At 40.2% G+C, this 18667-nt stretch overlaps 1 protein-coding gene across 2 annotated transcripts in view; it reads left to right on the top strand.

Moving 5' to 3' along the window:
• The window catches only part of enpep (glutamyl aminopeptidase), a 29745-nt gene extending 11511 nt beyond the window's left edge, over window positions 1-18234 (top strand). Inside the window, exons 6-20 of one of the 2 annotated variants that reach the window (XM_020699649.1) lie at window positions 1126-1239; window positions 1309-1443; window positions 2281-2346; window positions 2425-2490; window positions 3520-3680; window positions 5524-5606; window positions 6461-6597; window positions 8794-8849; window positions 8933-9083; window positions 9747-9820; window positions 9966-10070; window positions 10154-10324; window positions 16914-17054; window positions 17492-17573; window positions 17669-18234. In XM_020699649.1, the coding sequence (XP_020555308.1) occupies window positions 1126-1239; window positions 1309-1443; window positions 2281-2346; window positions 2425-2490; window positions 3520-3680; window positions 5524-5606; window positions 6461-6597; window positions 8794-8849; window positions 8933-9083; window positions 9747-9820; window positions 9966-10070; window positions 10154-10324; window positions 16914-17054; window positions 17492-17573; window positions 17669-17815 (1689 nt within the window). In that variant the 3' untranslated portion in view covers window positions 17816-18234. Of the gene's footprint in view, window positions 1-1125; window positions 1240-1308; window positions 1444-2280; window positions 2347-2424; window positions 2491-3519; window positions 3681-5523; window positions 5607-6460; window positions 6598-8793; window positions 8850-8932; window positions 9084-9746; window positions 9821-9965; window positions 10071-10150; window positions 10325-16913; window positions 17055-17491; window positions 17574-17668 lie in introns of both variants that reach the window. The other variant, XM_004084237.3, reaches the window with a different exon arrangement.
• Window positions 18235-18667: the final 433 nt, after the last annotated feature.

Genomic DNA, 18667 nt, shown 5'->3' with positions numbered 1-18667 from the left:
AAGCCTCCTGGTGGAGGGAAGGAGGTTTTATCTCAGGATTTTATGGTGCTGGCTCCATCGTCCTCCCATCCACAGTGTGAAGTATCCCTCTAAAAAAAATTCAACCCCAAAGCACAATGTTTCTACCTCCATGCTTGACAGTGAGGATGGTGTTCTTGGGGTCATAGGCAGCATTTCTCTTCCTCCAAACACAACGGGTTGAGTTGATGCCAAAGAGCTCCATGTTGGTCTAATCTGACCACAGCATTTTTTTCTAAATCACTCTCTAAATCATAAAGGTGTTCATTGGTCAGGCGGGCCTGCACACATGCTTTCTAAAGCAGGGGGGCTTTGCGAGTTCTGCAAGATGTTAAACCGTTGTGGTGTAAAATATTACCAATGGCATTCTAGTTTACTGTGGTTCCAGCTGCTTTGATATCATCAACTAACTCCTGCCGTGTTGTTTGAGGTCGAATTCTGACTGTTCTCGTGATCATGGAAACCCCACCAGGTCCGATCTGGTTTATAGACCTATGGGTGAATTGATGGTCATGTTCTTGAATTGTGGCACAATTCCACCAACAGCTGTCTCCTTAACCTCCAGCTTCTGGTTCATGGTTTTGTAGTCCAGTCCGGTCTTGTGCAGGTCTACCATATTATCCCTTACATGCACTGAAAGCTATTGAATTTCTTTTCTTATCTCTCACTGTTCAAATGAACCTACCAGGATGGCAGGCTTTCAATTTCTTTTTATGTAGGCAAACCTACAAAATCATCAAGGAATCAAATACTTATGCTCTCTACTGTAGTAAAAAGGCCGATGCTGAGTAAGAAGTAGTTCCATGCCAGTCTTGCACCACCTCATAGCCTGGGAGAGGGGCAAAACCACTGAGATGGAAAGCCTTTCAGCGTTCACCTACCTATTTATCATCTATACATGCTACTTCATGGAGGGTGATGGCATCACTGGAGGCTGTCCCAGTTATTCCCACAACAAAGGTCCTCTAGACAGGTCTTCAATCATTGCATTTTTTGCTGTTAGTGAAGCCACACTTGAGGGAGCAGAGATGTTCATCTTATCTTGGAGATGCCTGTCTTCTCTTCTGAACAGGCATTTCATTCTCCTCAAATGTCTGGTTTTCTCAGTGGTTTGGGAACATCGTCACCATGGACTGGTGGGACGACCTCTGGCTGAATGAGGGCTTTGCCAGTTTCTTCGAGTACATTGGTGTGGAAAAAGCGGAGCCGTCCTGGGGCATGGTGAGTCCAGACTGTTGCGTCAAACCACTGGTGCCCCGGTTCTGCTGAAGCCTCTGTGTTCTTCCTCAGAGAGACATCATGATCATCAGCGACGTGCTTCCTGTCATGGTGAACGACGCCCTCCTCTCCTCTCACCCCATCATTGTGGATGTGTCCACCCCAGCAGAAATCACATCTGTGTTTGACGCCATCTCATACAGCAAGGTAACAAGCTGCACCCCCCCCCCCCCCCAACACCAGCCCGGCAAGTTCTTTAAGAACAAACCAGACTCAAAGAAATAAATTTCTTTATGAAATCTATGTTTGAATACTGAGAGCACGCTAGCAACACATTTGATGAAACTTTGAAGTTACTGCATAAGCGGAGTGAAGATAGACGATTAATGCAAAAATCTGATGTTAACTTTAAATTCACAAATGTAAAATAGATGTTAATTTAACAAAGGAAAGTCTAAACTGTTGGAAAAAAATTAAACAATTAAAATGTTTGCTTAAGAACTGCGTTAATGATTGCTCCAATAGCAGAATGCACTATATTACCAAAAGTATTGGCTCACCTGCCTTAACTCAAAAATGAACTACATATTGAACATAGAGTTCAATATGATGTTGGTCCACCTTTTGCAGCTATTACAGCTTCAACTCTTCTGTGGCAAACACACACAAGGTTAAGGAGTGTGTTTATAGATGTTTTTGACCATTCTTCCAAAAGTGCAATGGTGAGGTCACACACTGATGTTGGTGGAGAAGGGTCGGCTCTCAGTGTCCGCTCTGGATGACAATTTTACCGGAAACTTTTAGATGTTCTTCACTTTCAAACAATAGGGCTTTTTTTCAAAATCTATAGATCCTCTTTACCAATGAAATTAAAACAATGTAATATCCTTATGAGCAACAAAAGATTAAGTGCAAGTAGGAATCTCCCAAACGAGCTGAACTTTTTGGTTCCCAGAAGGTTGAAACAGATGAAAGCATGAAGAAACTTTTGAAAACTGTTGACTGTGTTCAGCAGCAAAAGTGACGAGGACTCTGTTCTTCCAGGGAGCTTCGGTTCTCAGGATGCTGGAGGACTGGATGGGCAGAGATGCGTTCAGGGACGGCTGTCGGGTGAGCCTCAGACTCCAGCTTCATGACAGAGAATAAACTCAGGATGACAGTTGAGTGTTTTGTCTCTTATCTTTGCAGAAATACCTGAAAGACTTCTACTTCAAGAACGCAAAAACCGCAGATTTCTGGGCCTCTCTTGCTGAAGTATGCATGACCTCCATCACTATAATGTACGACAGTTAGGGATATAAATGGTGCTCTGGAAGTGACCTGGAAGAAGAAGCTGACAGATCTGAGCTTCAGTTTGGGATCATCAGTGCTCTAATGATAACATGACCCACCTGAGATGTGGCAGGGAACACAAACAATGAAGAGAAGGCTCCACTCTCCCTGTAAAGTGTGTGTGTGTGTGAGTGTGCATGTGTTGTGTGTCAGTACCATTGACTGTATTTGAGAACTGGACTGAGTGACCCCTCCCCCCTGGTGTGTTCTAGACAGGAAGTACCTGCTGGTTCCAAAAAGCCAAAATCCCATAGACTTCTAAAGAGACATAAACAACTGTTACTCAGTCATTCTATCAATCTGAATAACCATTCTAGCTTTGATACCTTTTTTTAATTTGTTTTTGATATTTTTTCCTGCCTTGGAAGTTATTTAAGTTATAAACTGGCCAATCAGATGCCTCAATAAAAGCACGCGGTCTCACCACAAAAGATCGAAGCGTTTGATTGACAGATAGCCAGCTTTCAAGTAGTAGGGATGTGGACTTCCAACAAGCTCACTCCTTATTGGCAAAAGTGGTTGCCATAGAAATGATGATTTAGAACATCATCCAAGACCAATCACTGCTTACTGACAATGCCTGGCTCCAACTTGGCAGTATATCATCGCGAATCATCGGAAATGATTTGTTGCTTCTCCTGCTTATCATAACCAACCACATGGGTCCATGTCCTGTACATTCTGCTTTCCCAGTTCATGTATGTTCAGGAGGCCTGGGAATGCCTCACTATTCTCCCTGAGCCAAAGGTGACCATAAAGAAGCAGATCTGGGCTTCCTGGCTGAGTGTGCAGCCTACATGACCTGAGTAGAACTATGGAAGGTTGCCAGCATGTATGAATCAATCACAAATGAATATTGAATGAGAGAACGGCGCCTTGGATAGGTTTTTATGCCTGTTGACCGCATTGATGTTAGACGTAGCTCTGATGTGTTTGCTTATCCTCGTTCAGGTTAGCGGGCTGCCAATCGCAGACGTCATGGACACATGGACAAAACAGATGGGTTATCCTGTGCTTCATCTTTCTGTCTCGGACACAAACTCCAAACTAAGCCAAAGGCGTTTCCTTCTGGACCCCAACGCTGATGCCAGCCAGCCACCTTCACCTTTTGGGTATGTAATGTTTCAGAGCCTTTAGAGTGGACGAGGGAGCAGTGACAGCACTGATGTTGTGTAAAGCAAAAGAGGTCGCTCCAAAGGTCTTAATCTTTGCGGAGTCAGGTTGTTTTCTCCATAAAGGAGGCCTGTCAAGTTAGCATGACACGACAAAAGTGAAGCTACAAAAGTTTCTTGATCAGATCTCACTGAGGTTGTTTGGGTTAAACATTAGACAAATAAACATCTAACTGGAGTGACGGTATGTGCTCTAACAGGAAAAGATCAGAGTTTTTACGACCATCATGATATTTTTCCCTGATTTCATCCATCCATTTCTTTGAACCTCCTGGAAACCTTTTTGGAGTCACAGGGTTACTGGAGCCAACCCAGCGACTCTTAACCAATCTTTTCCACCCTGTAAATCACCAGATTCTTTCTTTTGGACATCAGAAAGATCTGGGCCTGCTTACGAAAGGGAAAATGCCCTTTGAAGTGTGCATTATTTGAAATTAACGCACACTGTGGAAACCTGACCCGTCCAACGCTAAGCAAAGGACGGTTCATGAATAAATAAATGCACTGTGTGCATTTATTTCTGATAATGCACACTTCAGTGGGCCTTATCCTGCTTATACCACGGTCACTTACAAAATAAATAATTATTCAATCAGTTTTTTTGGTTGTTTATTCCTGTAATTTTTTTCGGTTTAGATAACTGTTTCACAAAAAGCGAACTATTCTATAAGTGGTGCGAGCCGGCACCGACCTCAACTGCAGGAAGCGATATCTGTGCTGACGATGGGTTAAATAAAGCATCAGTTCAGAAGGAAAGTTCACCTCTTACCGCTTGTTTTTGTCTTGTTTTAAAGAAGCCAGCGCAGTGATAAAGAACATTTGGGTTATGGGACTGGAACTTCTTTTTTAGGTGTACATTATCACAGTTCATTATCACTTTTAATCCTCACCCAGCAGCCAATCAGAATCAAGTATTCACCCGGACTATGGTATGAATCAATTTTTATCAATGAGAACCTTTAAAGACAAGCTGGCAGATGGGTGTGGATTCACCTCTCACTTTCCCTCCACTGGTGTCCCACAGAGTCCTGCCTTTGACCTCCTTCTTTTCACTTCTCTGAGTTCCATCATTTGCTCACATGGTTTTTTTCTTTTACCATTCCTATGCTGATGACACTCTACTCATCTTCATCTCAGGCTGATAAAAGGAAAATATTCTATCTCACGAAGACAGAAGCTTTGATATTTCCTGTGGACTTTCAGGCTTTTACTGTGATTGTTTACCAGGCCTGGCAAAAATTTCAACTGTGACATTTTTGTCAGAGCACTAAGTTCAGAAAATGTGTGACTGTTTTTGGTTATGAACATCAGTTTTAATTACTTTGGATAATGGTCTGACAGATACATTTAATTTAAATGCAGTTTCAAACATGTGCAGATGTTTTGGAAGTACATCTGCTTTTAAAATTCAAAATATCCGTGGATAAATTCAATTTTTTTGAATATTATCCAATTCATTTCAACACATAAATAAAGAACAATGGTTTTCTGAAGGTGCTGATGGAGTTCTCAAATGGAGTGAAAGTTATGATCCAAGTCCATAAATATCAATCTGGTCAAAGGAATGTCTCACCCCATCAACAGCTTTTGTAGTTTTCATTCTATTTTCACACTCTGTTTTGCTTTTATAAAAAAGCTAGATTGGAGTTATTTACCTTTAGACACCTGACTTACTTCCTTTTCCATTTTTTAAATTGTTTTTGTCCAAACCTGGTTTCATCAGTTTACATTCTTCCCATTTAATCTGAAAATTCCTTCAATGGACTTTTTTGTTTTTTCACAGATACACCTGGACAATCCCTGTCAAATGGCACTCTACACAAAGCAACAAGAACGTTTCTGTCATGTTTGACAAGAACAGCAAAGGTGACTCCTTAATTCTTCTGTCTACCTGTGGAATAATAATGGATGGATGTGTATTGGAGCTCTTTCACAGGAAAATCCTTGGTTGGCGAGCAGAAGATAATTATTTATCAATTGTCCGTCTTAATTGTTCCGTTTTGTTTCATCACTTCTGCAGTCATAACACTTATTTGAACCTGCTTTATATAAATGGAAGCCATGTGACTATTCATACTTTTGTTATTTCTTAGTTGGATGGGAAAAAGTAGATGTATTACACACTTAAATAAAGTCATGCATTAAGGTAATTGGATCTCCAGACCAAATAGTCACAAAAATAAACACAACAAATTTAAACATTTTTGTAAACTAAGTATTTCTCTCTGTGCATGCGTGGGTTTTCTCTGGGGACACTGGCTTCCTCCCACTGTCCAAAAACGTGCTTCTCAAGTGAAATGGTTACTCTAAATTGTACATAGATGTGAGTGTCTATGGGTGTGTAATTGTTGCCCTGCGGCAGACAGGGACCTGTCCTGGATGTCCCCAGCCTTCGCCCGCTAGTGGCCGGGATAGGCTCCAGCAGCCCATTGATCCTGAAAGGAAACAAATGGATTAAAAGAGGAATGAATGTATTTCTTTAAATCCTCCCTGAAACAGGACTGACTGAACATGCAGGAAATCCTGCTGCTTAATATCCATTAAAGTATCTGATCTTTTAACAACAACTGTTGGAATCTGTTTGAAAAAAAAAAGTTCTGCAAGCTTAGAAAAACTAAAAACTTTGTGTGTGTGTGTGTGTGTGTGTGTGGGTGGGTGTGTGTGTGTGTGTGTGCGCGCGCGCGTGTGCGTGCATACTAAAAATCCCAATGCCGTTTCAGAGCTCATTCTTATGAATTACTCACCTTCAACTGACGGCCTGCTTAAGGTTAACGATGACCACATGGGGTTCTACAGAGTCAACCATGATGACCACATGTGGACCGACATAAGCCAGCAGCTGATCACTGACTTCTCGGTATACAAACATCCATACACACAAACACACGCACGAAACACCTACACACACACACATAGGCACACTTGTATTCCTGGCCTTGTGTTGGGTTTCCATTAGCACAAGGCCTTTCTTAGAACCTTATCCAAACTATAATTCTTATTCCAACCTGTTCATTACAACCTGTTCATTTATTGAGCACCTTCCACCACAGTTCAAGGAAGCTCAAAGTGCTGTACATAATATTACATCAATAAATAAAAAATGCTAAAACTTTAAAAACAATTAGACAAAAACTAAGAACATAACAAAAGGTCAGCTGGGCAGAAACTAAGGCTCAGTACTCGAGCAACAGTTTAGCTTTATAACTCTCCAAGAGGGTAACCTCTCTAATAGCTAGTGGCAGCTTGTTCCAGAGTTTAGGAGCCAAAGCAGCAAAGGCACGGCCCCCCCGGAACTTGCTCTTGGTTCGAAGAACCAGCAGCACCCACTGGTCCAAAGAACGCAGGGACGAATATTATAATATATACGAAAATACGACGCAGGGGGAATATTTTATAGGCAAACTGGAGAGGTAAGACCTGCGAGTGACATGAATGTAAAAACAAGAATTTTAATAAAAATCAAATGTTCAATTGGCCGTCAGTTCAATGAGACCAGCATTGGGCTTATATGCTCAAACATCTTAGCACCGCAGGTAAATCTAACCACTCCGTTCTGAACCAGCTGCACCTTTGGCAATGAAGCTTTCGGCAACCCAGCATATAAGGAGCTACAATCATTTAGTCTGGACAAAACAAAGACATGTGTCACAGTAGCTGCGCTTACGTGTGCAAAATGTCTTTGATTGGATCAAAGATCGGATTAGAATTGAACTGTGTACATGCGCCCAGAAAAACTTCATCCGATTATAACAAACGTTTACAAATGCCACGCTTTTGGTCCGGATCAGAACTATCTAAAATATCGAAAAAGGCTGTAGAATAAGAAACAGCAAGTTCCATTGTAAACAAACAAAGCTGCTGCATATAGCAAGACGATCTTCTAATTGTGCCTTTATTATTGTTAGGATTATTATTAAGTGCCTGTTTGCTCACAATTTTCTAAATATGTGCTCACTCAAGCATAGCAGCAGGACGGACTGCGGTCCAAACCCCTCCTGGGCCCGCAAGCACGAAGCTACGAGTCCGGCTGCTCTGCTCAGAGACACGGTTTGCTCACGCGGAGCAGCCGGCCGGTCCTGTTCATGCTCCAGGACAGGATCGCTACACAGTCTATGCATGACGTAAAAACCAGAGCAGAACCCACGATCGGAATAAATCGTTCACATGCACCATGATCGGATCAACAATTGACTTAACCCACCTTTCTCAATCGGTAGGAAATTTTGATCCGATTGAGTCTGAACGGGGCAGAGCATTCCGAACGGTGTTTACACGGTGCATTTTTATTCTGATCAGGCATTCATTCTGATGACTTTTGTCCATGTAACCGTAGCTAGTTTGAAGCTTTGGTTTTGATAGGAAAGACTCGATCCCAGCCAAACGTCGCAGATGAGAAAAGCATGATCTGGTTACGACGTTTATTTGGAGGTTCAGTTTTAATGCAGCATCAAGCCTTACTCCAAGATTTGTGACTACTGACTGCTGAAAGGGGGATAGAGAGAGGAGGTCAAGACCATGATCCTTGTGACCATCAGGGGAAAACACTATTACCTCAGTCTTGTTTTCATTCAAATCAAGAACGTTAGCAGACTGTTCTAGTCTAATATGAGCAAGGCAGTCATTTATTGTTTTAATCCTATTTGACAAATGTGTATTTTCCATTAAAAAAAATTATTTAAAAAGCTTGTTCCAACAAACATGCCCCTTAGAAATGCATTACTGAAAAAAAGATTGTTACGAACATTTATTCCTTACAATTGTCTATTCCAAACAAACATTTGTTTTTTACAAATGCATCTTATTTTTTACAAAACTAAGATCTTTACACTTTTTCCTTTGAAAGAATTATTCTTTACGATACTTTTTCCTGGCAAATAGGGCTCGGTTTATGTAAATAAAAAGATTCATTACTAAAGGTACATTGTTGCAACAAAAAATAATCTACCTAACACAAATATTTCTACTTATGTGCTTCATTTGTTTTTTCTGTATGTGTTATTGAAATACTTCAAACGTTCTGTGGAAAGTCTGCAAAAGATTGATATTTTTGCAGGAGTTTGATGCAGCTGATCGTGCAAGTTTCATTGATGATGTTTTTTCTCTTGCAAGGTAAAAATATTCCTGAAAGTACTCTTTATAATTTCGGTGGAACTGCTGGAAGAATATAACTCATGCTCATCTCCATCCCTCAGGGCGGACGTTGTTGATTATGGTAATGCCTTTAATCTAACATTGTATCTGCAAAATGAGGCTGACTACATCGTGTGGAGCCGTGTTTCCTCCTCTATCGCCTACGTTCGCGACATGCTGTCCTTTGATAACGATCTCTACGCAAAGTTTCAGGTAAAACGATCATCAAATCGTAAAAGCTTAAAGTTAAAATTATTTTTGAAGTGCCTTTCTATGTCATTTAAATCATAAAGAAAATTGCTTTATTAGTATTTTTTAACCTTTTTTAATGTCAATGTAATGTAATTTTTTTTGCTTTGTCTATTGTTTGTGAAAATCAAGTGTAGTTAAAGTTGAGTTGTAAATCGTCAAGTGAGCTGGTAAGTTAGGTTTAGTCTTCTGCCAGATGTGCAATCCAAAGTGACTTCATGTTTCTTCCAGTGGAGGGTTATGTGGAATCAGATGTTCTCCCCAGAAACACCAACATTTCCTTTGGAATTCTTAACCACTGATAAACAGAATAAAAGACATTTTCCCAACTAAACAGCTACAGCCAGCTGCCCCAGTTATCATTAGTTAGAGTTCAGTACATGTTAATAAAATACATTTAAATATAAAGAAAGAAGAATATTTTGTCATGGAGGAAAACTGAGTGACAGCACTGCAGTGTGACTTCATTCTGACTGGCAGTGATTAATGAATGATAAACGCCGACCTCATCAAATCACAGAAAGTTTTGTTTGTGCTTTTTTTTCTTCTTCTCGTGGCTTTCCCCTTGGACAGATTTCTGTTTCTGAGTTTTCTTCAGTATTTTTAATCTCTGTTGAACTTTTGCAGAAACTTTTCAGAGAACACGTTAAAACAATCGCAGCGAAGCTTGGATGGACGGATGAGGGACCACAGACGGAGAAGTAAGCAGAGCAGGACGATTAAATCAAGGAACGCTGGTTGTTGCCGTAAACTGTGGTTTTCAATGCTGTTGTGAAGAGGAAATGTGGATATTCACACAGTGTGTGAAGTTGTGTGTTTGCTCTAACATTGAGGGCTGTGTTGCAGGCTGCTGAGGGAGACAGTGCTCAGCATCGCGTGTCAGATGGGAGACCAGGATGCTCTGAATGAAGCCTCCAACCTTTTTGACCAGTGGATTGGTGGCGATCTAAGGTTGGGTCTTGACTCTCAGCTTCAGAGCTTAACTTTGCGCAGAGAGACGGCTGGTAACCGGACAATTGTCTGACCTACAGCAGTGTGGCGGTGAACCTGCGGCTGCTGGTTTATCGGTATGGCATGAAGAACGCCGGCACTCCAGAGAAATGGAACAAAATGTTTCAAAAGTACAAAGACACAACCCTGGCTCAGGAGAAGGACAAGCTGCTGTATGGACTGGCATCAGTGGAGAACGTGGACCTTCTCTACCAGTAAGGAAAACTTACATTACCCGTTTGAGTCGCCGTGAAAAAATATGAGATTTATGGGAGTCTTTTCCATCATAGCACTCCTCTGGTCTGCAAAGGTGACCTAAACCAGGGAACTCCCCTTAACAAAAAGTACCGGTAGTACACTTGAAGTTTATTTTGTGAAATATACTTGGTTATAAAAAAAAGTATAGTGAATATACTTTTGAAAATGTAGAGTAGGAAGAATACGTAATACTTCTTCAGACCAAGTACCGGTAGTACACTTGAAGTTTATTTTGTGAAATATACTTGGTTATAAAAAAAAGTATAGTGAATATACTTTTGAAAATGTAGAGTAGGAAGAATACGTAATACTTCTTCAGACCAAGTCAGAACATTTTAAGTTTACAATTCATAGATAGCAAATAAAAGGTCAACTTGAAGTACACTACCTCTCTTTTAGCATAGAATATGTAAACTTGTAGTACACTTAAATAGACTACTTTTTGCTAAGGGTCATCAGAATAACCCTAAAAAATTAGGCAAAACCAGAACGTCAACTTTATTTTTTTATATAAAAATCATCTCTTCAAAAAACTGATCTAAAACAGAAAAAGGACTAAAATGTGTGCCTAGTGTAGGTTTTTGTCTTCAGGATTCTCTGTCTCGTTGTTTTTAATATTGATTTATTTTCCATTACAATGAATCTTGATTTTTTGGATTTGATTTTTGATTTTATTGATTTATTTCAAGCATTGTAGTCAAAGCAATAAAGAATTTACACATATTTATCAAACTCATTACAGAAATGATGAAATGCATAGATTAAAAAGACAGAAAACAAAACAAAAATGTCACTTAAATCATATATGCTTAATTAAATACAGTGATCATTAACTGAAGTATAAGTAGAGTTTGATTTATTGCTTGAAAAGGAGTGGGAAGAAGCAAGCTTATATAATCCCACCCCTACTGAGTTCATTCATTTGATAGTTTTACAGAGTTTTAAATCCGGTTCTGATCAGATAGATTCTCTTCAAGTAACAAAATCCAGTGCCTAGAAATGATTGATGATCTTCAGAAAACATTCATTCATGATTTCAGTAAACAGTAACGATACTGATATGTAATAATAATTGATTATCATTAGAACACATGATAACATCAAACTAGTAATTATTGCTACACGTTGCAGATCAAGTAAACAGAATCAATAGCTTATTGATTGTAATTCAAACCTTTCAGTAATCATTATTGCACATTACAATGTAATACTCAGTGGTTGTAATTAAAAGAGCTTTGATTATTTCACCACAATCAAGTTCACACATGGATTTGGAATTATTCAAACACCTGTTGATCCTTAAATCCTCTTATCTTCATATCCTGAAATAAGAGTTTCTTTATACATTTTCTTGAATATTCGAATATTTGAACATTGTTTGAGCTCATTACTGAACCTGTTCCAAATTTTAGTTCCACACACCGACACACAGAAACTTTTCTTTGTGGTTCTCATCAGTTTGATCTTGAAGTTCCTACATTCCCTCAGTCTGTAGCTTCCTTCATTTTCTAAGAACTGTTTTTGGATATTGAATGGTAACGATTTCCAACTGGCTCTGTATAAAAGTTGCGCAGTATAAAAGTCCACAAGGTCATACAGTTTTAAAAGTCTGGATTGATAAAATAGATTGTTCGTATGATCAAGATATCCGGCTTTATGTACAATTCTGACGGCTCGTTTTTGAAGTAGAAAGAGAGGATGTAGTGAGCTCTTGTAATTATTCCCCCAAATTTCTATACAGTAGGTGAAATATGGTAATATTAAAGAACAGTACAATAAATATCTATTGTTGTATCCTAGTATATGTTTAGATTTATTTACGATTGAAATACTTTTTGAGACTTTAGTTTGTATGTGTCTGATGTGTGGCTTCCAACTTACTTTGTCATCGATAAAAACCCCTAAGAATTTGATTTCTGTAACACTTTTGAGTAAGACATTATTTATTTCAATTGAGAGCTCTTTATTTGCATTGAAGTTTCCAAAACACATCACTTTGGTTTTATCTAGGTTCAAAGATAATTTGTTGTAATCCATCCATAATTTTATTTTGTTTAACTCTGTGTTCACCACCTTGATAAGTTCCCTATGATTGTCTGTAGAATAGAATATATTTGTGTCATCAGCAAATAATATGAGTTTCATAAGCTTTGAAACATTGAATATGTCATTTATGTAAATATTGAATAGCAGCGGGCCCAGAATTGATCCTTGTGGGACACCACAACTTATCTCTTTGGTTTCTGATTTATATTCATCAATCTTGACAAATTGTTTTCTTCCCGTTAAATAGCTTTTGACCCAAGTTAACGCTGGTCCTCTTATCCCATACACTTCCAGTTTGTCAAGTAGGATGTCATGATTGAGAGTGTCAAATGCTTTTTTTAAGTCAATGAAAACTCCAGCTGCATATTTCTTTTTGTCCAAAGCATTTGTGATTTCCTCCACAGCATCAATGATAGCCAATGAGGTTGATCTATTTTCGCTAAAACCATATTGGTTTTCATTTATAATGTTGTGTTTTTCAAGAAATAAAGCTAATTTATCATTGAATATTTTTCTAAAATTTTTGAGAATTGTGGAAGAAGAGAAACAGGTCTATAGTTTGTAAATTGGTGTTTGTCTCCACTCTTATAGATAGGAATCACTTTGGCTATTTTCATTTGGTTTGGGAATCTCCCAGTTCGTAATGATAAGTTACATATGTATGTCAGAGGCTTAGATAAACTATAGATGACTTTTTTCACCACCTTCATATCTATATCCTCACAATCATTTGAGTTTTTACTTTTGAAATTATTCACAATTGATATCAGTTCATTTTCGTTCACATCAGAGAGAAAGATGAAGCTCGTCTGCTGGACTTTATATATGTAGTTGTAGATTTAGATAAGTTAATTTTTCTCTATGAGTTCTGGTAAATCGCCTGTCCGTCCTGGGGGAGGATCCCTCCTTCATGTGGGCACCCCTGAGTTTTCTTCGTTTTTTCCGGAATCCGTTTTTTTAGGAGTTTTTCATTACCGCGAAGGGGGGTCTAAGGGCAGGGATGCCAGTATAGCTTAGTCAGTTTGTTAGTTCATTTTACTATATTCCTATTGATCTCTTTGTATTCATGATCCTTTTGAGTTCATGTTTTACTTCAAAGCCCATCGAGACGACTGTTGTTGTGATTTTGGGCTATACAAATAAAATTGAATTGAATTGAATTGAAAGATTGATTGTGGGATCCTGTTGATGGGTGGATTATTGTCTTTGCTAGTTTTGCATTTTGGAATTTCCGCTGCCAACTCTGGACCCACGTTTACGAAATAGTTATTGAGGCCGTTTGCTGCTACATTGATGTCATAGCTTTGACCCTTCTCATCTGTAAAGTAATCTGGATAAGTTTGCTTTTTGTCCCATTTTTAATGATGTTATTTAATATTTCCCAAACTCGCTTTACGTTGTATTTATTTTCATTCAGTAGATTATTGAAGTACACTTTTTTACTGTAACGTGTTATTTCAGTTAGTTTATTTTTATATGACTTATATCTTTGTTCAGTTTCTCTTGTCCTCTGTTTTAAGAATTTTTTATAGAGGTTATTTTTCTTTTTACAAGCATTTTGTAAACCGGTGGTTAACCAAGGGCATTTGGCAAATTTGTTCTTGAATTTATAAATTGGACAGTTCTTATTGTAAAGTGAGCTAAATATTTCTAAAAAACATTTATAAGCAATATCGACATCTTTCTCTCTGTACACAGAGTTCCAGTTTTGTCTGAATAAGTCATTATTCAGAGCATTCATGGTTCTTTCATTTCTTAACCTTTTATAGCTTTTATGGTTCTTTTATCATTTTTTTTGTCTGCACCTTGATGTCAAATAGTGCAAAAACTGGTAAATGATCAGTTATGTCACATATCATTAGTCCACTCATATGAGTGTATTCTATATTATTTGTAAAAATATTATCAATAAGAGTAGCACTTTGAGTAGTGATTCTGCTGGGTCTTGTTATGGTTGGATGTAAACTCATAGCATACATTCTGCTGATAAAGTCGTCGGTGGCTTTATGTTTGCTGGGGTTTATCAGATCCATATTGAAGTCTCCACAGATGTATAATATTTTGTTATTTAGAGAGGTAAACATCTTTTCCATCCAGTCACTGAACACTTCTAAGCTTGACCCTGGCGACCTATAAACACAGCTTATAATGACATTTTTCCCTGAATAGTTACATATTTCAATTGTAAGACATTCCAGTATTCCATCCACTGCGACAGACAATTTATCAATTACCGTAAACTTCATATTTTTTTCCACATATATTGCGACTCCTCCGCCTTTTTTGTTTACTCTGTTCACATAGTTAAGTTCATAGTTTTCCAATTCAAAGTCAGCGTCCTTGTCGCAGGTGAACCAAGTCTCAGATATGGTTATGATATCAAAGGAATGCCCGATGTTCTGTAAATAGTCCTTGATGTCTTCAAAGTTGGTATACATGCTTCTGCTGTTAAAGTGAATGATTGACAGTTTTTCTTCTGGGTTAACAGAGTTTTTAAAGTCATCTATGCTGTAGTATTTGCAGTCCATATTAACAGTGGAAAAGAATTGATCAGGGTCGATGTCTTGAAGGTTGTTGTCATTATCACTGAATATTTGAAGGTCGGTTTGCTCACCATTCAGATCTCTCTGAGAGTTGTGGTTGCGGGTGACTGTTGTAGAAAAAGTGTTGTTTTTTTTAGAAGCCATGGATAGTAGAGTTTGTCTCCTCATCTCGTAAGACCAGCATCTTCACGTATCTCTTGTTTAGACTGTAGTGGGTAAATATTTTTCCAAATTTTGCAGGCTCCTGATAAGAACAACCTTGGACTGCTCAGGGAGACACAGAGTTTGGCATAAATTTTACAGTCTTTTACCGAGGTTCCCTGAATTATCCCCTGCTTTTTAAAGAAACGTGCTCTTCAGGCGATGTCGGCATTCCTTTTCGTGAGGTTGTCATTCATGAAAACGTTGGTTCCCCTCAGATTTCTTCCTTGCTTCAATAAAGCTGCTTTGTGTTTCCGATTGACAAACTTTAAGAGGATTGCTGGTTTGTCGGTGTCTCTTTTCCTGGGAAGCGGTCTGCAGATCTCCACATTGTTGGTGTCCAGAGAAATTCCATTGGACTTTAGGAACTCCTCCACCTGTTTTTCCACAGAGCTCGTCTCCTGCTCGTCGGATTCCTCAGCGTTCCCAGCGGTCACCGCATGCGCGTGGGACCGGGGTTTGATTTTCAATCCGGTGATTATCACGTCATTAGATCTGGAGATCTGCTCTTGGTCATCCATTCGTTTCTCGATTATATCCATCCTGTTGAAGCACTGCTCCTGCAGAGCCCGGACCTGCTTCACCTCTCCGATAGCATCCAGAATTTGTCCATGAACAATCTTCATAGCTTTGATCTCTTCCAGCACGAAATCAAGCATCTTCCTCAAGTCCTCATATTCCTCAGACACTGGGTTTCTTCTCGGCATGTTTAGGAATTGCTTTTCTCAATATTTACGCTTTTATGCGGTAAATAGAGTTGAGAACTGCAGCTGCTCTATGCCTGCGTGGCGTCTTCTCCGAGAGCCGGAAGTCACTTTTGATTCTTTGATTCAAGAAAATGTAAAGTGATCCATTCCTTGAATGCACCCCCCCCCCTCCTTCGGCAAGTTGGGGGGTGGTTGCCTAGGGTGTGAGGTGGGTCTCCCTGGGGGCCCTGGTTTGTGCCTGGAGTTGGGGTGGAACTCCCGGGTGGTGCTTGTCTGGGGCTGGGGGGTGGTCCCTGGTGGGTTGGGCCTTGACCTAGGCTCCCTGCCGCGGTGGGAGGGCTGTAGTCTGGCTGGGTTGAGACTCGAACTATGATGGTTTCAAAAACACTCATAGTGTTTGGAGTTCATAATCACACTGTGAGCAAACCAATCATCTGTTTATTTTCAGCTTGAGGTCCAGGCTATTGTTAGCCACACCCCTGTCAAATGTTGGTCAAATCACTCAGTACCAGAAGTTTAACCTGTGTTGGTTACAAGCTGCCATTATTTAGGTCTGAGAGAAAACCTAATGTCCTTCCTGTATGAGTGAGAACATGAACAAACAGATGTTTTTGCTCTTACACATGTCTGCTCTTATAAATAAGAAGCGTTACTTTTGTTCAGTAACACTGTGCATGTGAAGACAAGGATCTTCGTTTTTGTCTTTTCGCTGCTCCTTTTAGTGGGTGCCACACCCAATCCTCCCCCTCCATCTAACCCTCTCCATCTTCCTTTTTCCCATTTTCCACCTTCATGTCCTCCTTCATTACATCCATGAACCTCCTGAAATGTGAGGTTTCAAAATGTCTCACTGCATAGGAATAAACATAATGTAGCAGAAACTGGTGGTTTGTTTCCCAAATGTATAGACACAAAAGTATTTTCGGCTTAATTTTAGTAGATTATTAACCATCAAGTTCAGTGTTTACGTGTTTTCAGGGTGAAAACTGGTGCTAATGGTTTGTGTGAGCCTTGAGCTGTGGGACAGTAATCCTTCCTCTGCCTGACAGGCTCCTAGAGGCGACGAAGGACGAGGCCGTGGTGAGGAGTCAGGATCTGTTCACTGTGGTGCGGTACGTGTCCTACAACCCACTGGGGGAGAGCATGGCCTGGGACTGGACCACCTTAAACTGGGACTACCTGGTAAAGAGGTTGGTGTCAGCACTCACTAGTGCCTTTCACATGGTAAATGGTAAATGGCGTATACTTATATAGCGCCTTTCTTCCTACAAGGACAAAGCGCTTTACAGTCACAGACCCATTCACCCAGTCACACACATTCACTCACACATTCACACACTGGTGGTCGCTCCGCTGCCAAACACAGGCGCCCGCCTACCACCAGAGGCAAGGTGGGGTTCAGTGTCTTGCCCAAGGACGCTTCGACTCATGGGCGTGCAAGGCGGGAATCGAACCTGCAACCTTACGATCATGGGACGACCGCCCTACCGCTGCACCACGGCCGCCCCATCACATCATTTGATCCTCATCAAATGAGAATCCTTGTTGAGATTGGGCGTATGAGTAATCTGAGTACAGTTTTATCTCAGGGTTTCGTTCTTTGTTGAAGCTGCTTCTGTTTTCACAGGTACACCATCAATGACAGGAACCTGGGCCGCTTGCTGCAGCAGATCTCCTCCACATACAACAGCAAGCTGCAGCTGTGGAAGGTCAGGCCGTCTGCCGCTCCTCTCCATCTGTCGCCTCCTTCTCCTGACTGAAACATGAGCAAAGGCTAACTGTGATACTTTCTCCCCTCCTTAAGATGGAGCACTTCTTTAATCTGACCCCAGACGCAGGAGCGGGGCAGATGCCCCGCCAGCAGGCGCTGGAGACAGTGAGGAACAACATCGAATGGCTCAACAGGAACCGAGAGGAGATCGCCTCCTGGTTGCAAAAGAACGTCATGTGAAGACAGAAGAAACTGAATGTTCTGGAGCTTCATGTTCTTGTCTAAAAATTATTTATTCTTCCATGTTTTTTTGAGGCTTCTTCGCGTTTTGATCAAAGGAAAGAAATAAAATCTGAAGAGGCACACAATGTTTTTCAGTGCAGAATTAAAAAACCTCTTTCGAATGTTTCTGTAATCGGTGTGTCCGCAAAGATGTGTAAATGAATGAAGATATTTCTAATAAAACAAACTCATCTTTTGCCATGGAGAGGTGCTAATGTATACAGTAATATTTCCATGCATCCATTGTTTATACCTGCTACATCCGTTTCGGGGTCACAGATGAACTATGAACAGAGCCTAAAGGCCGTGTCACACAGCCACTACGTTTGCTTTGTGAATATTGCACCGATTAAAAACTGTGAAAATTCAAGGAAAAATTGAGAAAATGTGTGGTTTTTACGTAAAATTTTCACAGAATAAATCACGTTAAGAACACGTAGGTCAACGTGAACCGAGTCGTTCCGGGTTACAGCACAAGGCCCAACAGTTCGTTTTCTTGGTCACATAATCGATGAGGCTGGCGTCAGAGCAGACCCACACAAAGTGACTGGTATAGAGAAATTTGCACAGCCGCAAAATGTAACTGAACTCAAAAGGTTCTTGGGGATGGTTAATTATTTAGCCAAGTTTTCACCCATTGTATGAGCTACTGAAAGGACATGTGGAGTGGACGTGGGGACCTGCACAGTGTGAGGCGTTCCGGAAGGTGAAGACAGCACTGACTACCTCTCCAATACTCACCTTCTACAACACCAGCAAACCCACCCTTGTGTCAGCAGGTGCTAGCAGCTATGGGCTAGGGGGCGTCCT

Source organism: Oryzias latipes, chromosome 22, assembly GCF_002234675.1.
Source record: "Oryzias latipes chromosome 22, ASM223467v1".
NCBI classification, from domain to species: domain Eukaryota; kingdom Metazoa; phylum Chordata; class Actinopteri; order Beloniformes; family Adrianichthyidae; genus Oryzias; species Oryzias latipes.
This window is presented reverse-complemented; position numbering and strand designations above follow the sequence as displayed.